This window comes from Lupinus angustifolius, unplaced genomic scaffold (genome assembly GCF_001865875.1).
Source record: "Lupinus angustifolius cultivar Tanjil unplaced genomic scaffold, LupAngTanjil_v1.0 Scaffold_1_922, whole genome shotgun sequence".
NCBI classification, from domain to species: Eukaryota; Viridiplantae; Streptophyta; class Magnoliopsida; order Fabales; family Fabaceae; genus Lupinus; species Lupinus angustifolius.
The window spans coordinates 3,089-11,219 of record NW_017716239.1 but is presented as its reverse complement, the minus strand read 5'-3'; the positions used below and the strand labels follow the sequence as shown (position 1 = coordinate 11,219).

At 33.1% G+C, this 8,131-nt stretch overlaps 1 protein-coding gene across 4 annotated transcripts; it reads left to right on the top strand.

Moving 5' to 3' along the window:
- The first annotated feature begins 1,274 nt into the window (after positions 1-1,274).
- Positions 1,275-7,763, top strand: LOC109337066 (NAP1-related protein 2-like). 4 transcript variants are annotated; one of them, XM_019573940.1, is made up of 11 exons: positions 1,275-1,511; positions 1,957-2,079; positions 2,322-2,372; positions 2,819-2,890; positions 3,038-3,151; positions 3,248-3,309; positions 5,110-5,170; positions 5,310-5,366; positions 5,500-5,547; positions 7,366-7,465; positions 7,523-7,763. In XM_019573940.1, the coding sequence occupies exons 1-10, from the start codon at positions 1,395-1,397 to the stop codon at positions 7,441-7,443; spliced, it is 783 nt and encodes a 260-aa protein (XP_019429485.1). In that variant the 5' UTR covers positions 1,275-1,394; the 3' UTR covers positions 7,444-7,465; positions 7,523-7,763. The 4 variants fall into 4 exon arrangements, with proteins under 4 accessions (XP_019429485.1, XP_019429484.1, XP_019429483.1 ...); XM_019573939.1 differs by having other exon boundaries at positions 7,366-7,468; positions 7,525-7,763; XM_019573938.1 differs by having other exon boundaries at positions 7,366-7,472; positions 7,528-7,763.
- Positions 7,764-8,131: the final 368 nt, after the last annotated feature.

Sequence of the window (8,131 nt, the reverse complement as noted above, 5' to 3'; positions counted from 1 at the left end):
GAAAACTGAACTATTTTATCATTGGAAAGACATGGTTGATAATATATTTGTGCATTTTGGACAATATCACGAAAGTTCTTAAAGAAAACGATCTCGTCATGACTCAACTAGTAATAAATTTTCAGTGCAATAGTTGAATGTAATTTACAAAAAAAAGTTAAACCAAATATGAAAATATAAACCAAGTCAATACTCTACAATAAAGTATTAGTTATATTTGAAGTTATTGATATGTTTTGATTTGGCAAAGGCGTAGATACCGACACATTGTGCCATTAGAATGAAACGAACACCTATAGATGGTTAGTCTAATTGGACAGTTGGTGAATTACTAATATCGACTGGTAAAATCTTGGCCATAAGAAGTGACAGAGAGAAAGCAAAAAAAAAAAAATATTGTAAGCGAGAGTTATACTTTAAAAGACAAAATATATTTTTATGGTAAGGTGCAAGGGAATGTGCATTAGAGCTTAAAAAAGATAACCTGGATTTTAAAATTGCCGCCACAATCAATCTAAAAACAATGAAAATGACATTTTTAATGTTTCTAACAATGAAGTCTTTGGTGCCAAAAATATATAGTGGAAACAACATTCCAAACACATTTTCATCCTTAATTAATGTTTATGTCCGAGTATAAAAAATAATTAAAGTAGTTAGACTCTTAATCTTATCTTCTTCAAAGTTTGATTTTCTTACGAAGAGAAAGATTATTGAAAGTTTGTTACACACTTACTCATGTAAAATCTTTTTCATAATTTGTTTAATAAATAAAATTTAACTCCTTTTTAAATTAAACAAAATACGAGGAAAATACACTTTTATATGAGGCACACATATTTCGCTGTTTGTCAACTCATTATTTTTAGAAAGTTTTTAAATGAATATATTGATAAAGAATCTAACTTTGCATAACATGAGAAGTTCCAAATATCGTTAGAAAATAAATGTTAACATCCATAAAACGCTAATAAATTAATATTGAGCGACTAAAAGTATATTTAAGTTGAGTTAACCAATATTATAAGAATATTTGTTATCAACTTAAATAAAGAAAAGTGTATTGGAAAGTATATATTTGATTTCATTCCCAAGTGAAAAACATTTCAAAGTAGTATATCGGTTGTTAACTCAAAGTACAAATGGAATCTCATCCATTATTAGCCCAAAGCATATAATAATAATACACCATGAAATTCCAACCCATATTCTAGAAGACACTCAACGAAATTACGACTTTACCCCTCCATTGGACACATGTCATTCGGTAGTTGAATCATTTCGTGCACCCGCATGTTGTGTCTCATATAAATACCAAAACCCTAACCTGAACCTTCTCTCTTTGTTCACTCTCTCTCATTCCTCACTCAATTCTTAACAGAGAACGCGCGAAAATGGTGTCTGATAAAAGCAAGAAGCTTAAGGTTTCGGAGAAGGAAGAAACGGAATTCGATGGAGAACTACTCGTATCTATCGAGAAGTTGCAGGAGATGCAAGACGAACTCGAAAAGGTTTACAAAATTTATTATTATTATTATTATTCACTTTCATATGTTGTTGTTTTTCATATTTTGTGATTTAAGATTTCAAGTGTTGAGTTTTCTTTCAATTAGAATGGCTTTGATTTCTATATAATGTTTCAATAGATGTTATGCTAAGATTAATGTGGCTTTTCTTTTTTATAATTCTTTTTTTATACTCCAGATATGTAGTCCTCTTTAGGTTGGGATTCTTTTAAGTGTTATTTTCTGATTTTTTTCCTAAGAAGCTTTTTCTAAAAGTTAAATTTTGAGTACACTCCAACCAAACAAGCTTATACCATGTATTATTTTGAATTAGAAATGCAATGTAGTTAAGAAAAAAGTTAAAAATAGATGACACTTGTTTGTTAATAATTTTGTGTTGGATCAAGTTTGTCTGTTTCTGTATTGAGTAGTAGGTGTTTTGTCATTGTAGGTCAATGAGGAGGCCAGTGATAAAGTCCTGGAAATAGAGCAGAAGTACAATGAGATTCGGAAGCCGATCTATGATAAGCGGAATGAGATTATCAAATCTATTCCTGACTTCTGGTTAACTGCTGTGAGTTTTTCTTTCATTTTTTAGTTCAATTTTGGACTTCGCAAATGCTTGTTGGTATGACTGGCGATGAGCTCAGTTCCTCTTAAGCAATAAATGGGTCTTCATGCTTGACTCGGATTACTCTGTGTCCAAAGTGGTTTTCTGATACAGAGGGTCTCAATTCCAAAAAAATGGACTTTTGAAATTGCTGTTATTAAGATGTTTTTTATGCGTTGTTTACAGTATTTGTTCTCTTTGTGCAGTTTTTGAGTCATCCTGCTCTTGGTGATCTTCTGAATGACGAAGATCAAAAGGTTTGGCCTATTTGATGACATCTACCAAAACATGCCTGTCACATATTGAGCATTTTAGTCCTGTTCAGATGGTCTTAGTAAAACAGCTTTTGAAAGTAAAACAGCTTTTGAAACTTATATTAGATATTTCTGGCTTTATTTTATATGCTAGAACTTGAAGCTTATGAAAAGCCTTTGCAAAAGCTACAAACAGTTTAGGTGGTGGCTGTTTTCATAATTATTTTGTGACTAAATTAAACACTTTTCAAAATGCCTATCCAAATGCAAATTTGGTTCATGATTGACAATAGCTCTGTTGAAGTACCTTCACTTTTATCTTCAGCTTCTTTGTAATTACACAGGATGTTGTTCTGAAGGTTTTATGGAAGTACCTTCAATATTGTTTCTCTTCGATTATAGATAATTGATATATAATTCTAATTGATTATTGATCTTTTAATTGATAGATATTTAAGTATTTGAGTTCTCTTGAGGTTGAAGATTCTAAAGATGTCAAATCAGGCTACTCAATCACCTTTGTAAGCTACTTGCCCTCTTCCCTGTTTGGCTTTTTGGTGCATACTTTATGGAAATGATTTGCAAATCACCTTTGTTTTTTTGGAAATTTATGTCTTGCTTAAATTATTTAGTTAATTCAAAAGTAACAAGTTTTAAAATTATTTCAGAATTTCAACCCCAATCCCTATTTTGAGGATACACAGCTTGTTAAGACTTTTACCTTCCTTGAAGAAGGAACCACAAAGGTTACTGCATCTCCCATAAAATGGAAAGAGGGCCAAGTAAGGACACCAGTTTAACTGTCTTTTTTCTTCTATCAGCTTCTACTGTTTTAGTTTTAAATGTTTCATTTTAAAACATTATCCTTAAACGTGAAGGGCATACCCAATGGAGTCAATCATGAGAAGAAAGGGAACAAGCGGGCTCCTACTGATATCAGGTAGGTGTCTAAATATGTTTTAAGTTTTTACAGAAATATTGATACAACAGCAAGTTGCATGCATGTACTTTATCTAGAAAGTTGAATAATAAGTATTATACCTTTATTGTTTTTCTATGTAAGGTCACTTATTGTTCTTGACTCAGTTGTATGGGCTTTTGAAGTTTTTCTTGGTCATCAAATTTATCTGTGATAGTAAATTCCTCTACCCAAGCATTGTCTGTTAAACCATACTCTTCATAATTATTTATACCACGAGTCAGTGTTTTAAATTGTGGTCGCGGTTACTGCGATTGCGGCTGTTGCAATGTGAATTATTTTGTGAGTAAAAAAATATTTTTGATAACAATGCGGTCTGATGCGGACCGCTGCAGTTGCGTTGCAGCCCAAATGCAGTTACGTTGCGGTATCATCATTGTGATTTGGTGTCACACTGTAGTTGCGGTGTGATGTGGTTGCAGCGGTCACAGCAACCACAATATTGCGGCCGCATCACGTGATGCGGTCCTCAATTTGAAACACTATCATGAGCAAACTTATATTTGACCAGCACTCTGTTGTTTGCTATCCTTTGGTATATTTGGGTGGAAAGTAACAATAAGATTTTCAATGATTCTCTTTCTTCTATAGATTTTGTTTGGAATAGGTTTGTTTGGGATAGGTGACTTTTTTTGGCTTCCCTTTGGTACTCTGCACATGGGGTACTTAGTAGTGTTTCTTTGGTCCTCGTGTAGAGGGATTAGCATGCTTTTCTTGGTAGCCAATTGCAGATAGTGTAGTGGGTAGCGAGATGGTCATTACGTTAAATATTAATAATTTATACTGTATACATATAAAAATACTCAAAAATAGAAAATACGTAAAATGGAAGACATTTATAATTAATATTCAAAATTCATGTTACCAAATATTAGATACTTCCATAAATATTTCTTATAGAATAACAGTAAGATGAATTATGGTAAATATTACATAATAATTATTATTACTTTATTTTTATTTTATATATTTGAATATATTAGATTACAATATTAAATATTATATAAATGTATAAAATAAGCTAGGAGTAACTAAATCCCATTAAAACTAATAGCCCATTAATAAGCCAATACCCATTAAAATCTACAGACCTAATTTTAGATTTTAGATCTCATGAGGCTTCACACTGTTAAGTTGAAATGACTGGAAGATCAAATCAGCTCTTTCGTGCTAAAAACTAAGTGCAAAATGGACTTTTTCGATTTTGAAAAACAAGGGTCCAGGTTTCTGAAACTTGGAGCAGAAGGTAGTCCCACAATTTCACTATGATCTCACCGCATGGCAGTGCCAGAGACCACCTGTTATCCACTCACAGCCTCGTTGGAACTGGCTCTGACCTGCAATGTGGCCCATGAAATCGCTGCTAGTTAACCCGCGACAGGTGCAATGGCCATCTGTGCTGTGACATGCCATCTGGTCGCTGGAAGGGCCTGCAACCACTGTGATGCTGCCATCCCAGTGTGATAGTGTGCTATTGCCTACCTATATCTGAATTGTGTTGTCCTCCCACCCCACTTGTAAAACCTTTTCGTTATCCTAATGAAATTGTAAGTACTGCTTTACGAATAGTTGTGTCCTGATGTCTTCTGTTTTGGCTAATATTGGTAAATAATTACAAGTAATTTTTTGTAACACTTCTTTCTTGTTAATTAATTATCATTTAATAGTTGTGATGGATAAATTATTGTTAAAGGTCCTTTTGTGAACACTACATGGAACAAATAGTTGGCATTTTTAATTTTCTTGTGCTTCTGTATGCAGTTTCTTTAGTTGGTTTATTGACACTGAGCAGAAAGATGATATGGATGACATTCATGATGAGGTATATTTTTTCTGCTTTTGAAAAGTTTTTTCTGGAGTTGTACATCCCTGCTATATATTTTCCACCTTTTATACAACCATTGACTTTCCTTTGTTTGTGCTACACTAATTCTAGTTTAATATTTCACTCTAAAATGCAGGTTGCAGAATTAATCAAGGATGATTTATGGCCAAACCCGCTTACTTACTTCAACAATGTAAATTAACTTTCAGCTCATGTATCTTCTTTGGATGAAAGTTTTGCCTTTAGGTTCACAACTTTATTTATATTTACTCTTTGATGTGGTCTCTTTCCTTGTCTGTCTAACTGTGATTGATTGTAATGAACAGGAAGAGCTTGACGAAGAGGATGGTGACGAGGACGAAGAGGATGATGAGGTAAATGCAGCTCCATTATACTCTAGCAAACACTAGAGTTTTGTTTTTAATACTAACTAATACAAATAAATAGGAAACCTCACAATTACTTTTCCCATCTGCACTTTCTGGGAAAAGGCTTTGATGGTTGTTGGTACATGTGTAGTCTAATTTAATACTCAATTAATAGAGGCAAACTATTGTACAAAATAGGGAGACAATCTGATGGAAGAATGCTAAACTGAATGCACATTATTTTTTATTTTATCAATCTTGTAAGTTTCACACTACAAATCAAGCCTTATCTGACTAGGTGGAATTGGCTATATGTGATATCATTGATCTTTATCGAAATTTGTTGGATGCTACATTGCTACGCAAACTTTCTTCTAGATGCTTTTAATATCTTATATATTTTTTAAAGGTATCTCATCTTCATTACACTTTTCTTTGTGCTTGTTGGCACTTCTTTGCCTAACAGTTGCTACATAGGGCAAGCTGGTCTTATTGTTGTCCAGAATTTCCCTTCTTTACCCGCAAATTGTGCATGAAATATCTCTCCGTTTCGTCAACCCGGCTTCAATCCTATACTATGACACCCCCTCAATTTTTATCACTTTGCAAGATAGATTCTAGATACCTAAACTATGTACTATGCAGGTTATATTATGACATGATTCCCAATTCTCGCCAGTATAACATTTTGAACTTGCATTTTGTATACTGTCTCACTCCTACACATTCAAAATCTTTTTGTTTACCAATATTCTCCTCACAATTCTAGTTTAGAGTTTATTCTTCTTGACTCACAACTGGGTATTTGACTATGTATGTTAAATCACTTTATCACAAATGAAATGTGAATTGTAAGATGCTGAAAGTTCTAATCCCATATTTATTTTCTAAAAAAACATACTTTGAACACACTTTAAGATGTTAGATAGTAAAAACATGCATCATTGAAATGATAACTAGCACAGGCTTAATATTTTAGATTAGAGTGTGAAGTCTTTGTATCTGTTTCTTCACTCCATGATTGATGATATATTTGTCATGGCCAGCTAGAGGCTGAATCTGGTGTAAAGACATCTTTAACTTTGAAAATATTATTTATCTGTTTTTATTAGTTATGTAGATTAGAACATCTCTGATATGGTGTGCTTTTTCCTCTTTCATCTAGCTCATTTTGTTGTCTTCCTTCCCTTTGCCCAATCAATGTTAAGGACCTTTGTCAATTGTTTAGGTGGCATTGAAATCTGAAATTGGGTATGCTATGTTTTGTATAATAACTCAAGATGATTGTCATCGGTCTGAGATTGTGATTTTTCTAGTTTATCTTTCTTTCTGTATGTGGAGTTGTGGTGCTTACATGGGTGAAAAGGAAGACCTCTGAACTACTAAATGTTAACCCATGGAATGCTTTTAAAAACCAAAATCAAGCAGTTGCTTTACTATTTAATTTAGAACAAAGAATTAGTTTTTGTGAGTTCAGTCTAAGAGGGAAGGGGAGGCTTGGATAGATCTCGCCCTTTGTGTTACATAAACGGGAAACTTTGTCCAATTTTTCCCCTTCCCTCAGGCACATCCTGGGTTCATTTGCATGTTGAGTTTTGGAGGGGAAGAAAAGGAAATAGAAGACTTGAAAGATATGAAAATATACTTGTTAGGGTTCTGAAGCCTTCCTTTTCCCTCCAAAGTTCAACTCCGCTAAAAGACTCTTAATGTCTGAATTGCTGTTTTCTCATTGTATTTAAAATTAATTGTTACATTATGCTTTGTCCTTGCATTTAAAACTTATTTTCTTATATTATATATGTTGCGAATTTTCCTCATTGACAGGATAAGGATGAAGACGACTCTGAAGATGATGATGATCAAGAGGATGATGATGGGGGTGAGGAGGATGGTGGCAATTGAGAAATTACCTGTTTGTTTTTCGGTGGTTGTAGGATTTTCTAAGAGATAAGGACCATGGGAGTCTCTGGTTATCAACTCATGTCAGCAGGTGGTGCTACTGAGGCCAGAGTAGTTATGTCTCTTACTATAATTTATTTATTGTTATGTGAAGTTACTTCTGGTTTCATACCTAGTGTTATTTTCCAGATAATGATGGTACATGAGCTTTATTTATTGGCTTTTTGTTATGGATTCAATTGCAGTATTTAGTGTATAGCTGTTTGGTATTTCCGAGCAATAGCAGAATTATTAAGAGATTCTATTAAGTTTTAAATTGACTATTGACTGCCTAACATAATTTTCATCTTTTTATTCGGGTTTCGGACATGTATTGCATGAAGAGACAGATTTAGGTAGCATTATTCAGTATCATTTCAATGCTACCATCCTTTTTCCGTTCTATCCTATTCAATGCATTTTCCAAGTACTTGCATATCTTAAGTGAGATATTGAAATTATACTGACTTTTAAAAAGGATCACATTTATTGAATTGTAGCTCTAAGAAATGGTTTCCTAGAGGTAATTTCAATTTTTATGTAAGTCCTTGGTAAAAATTTGAAACTAGTTTATGGCTTGTTGAGTGAGCTGTTATGTTTTGCTTGATGGTGATTATTTTTCAAGAATGGATGAATTTCTTTCTTGTGTTAG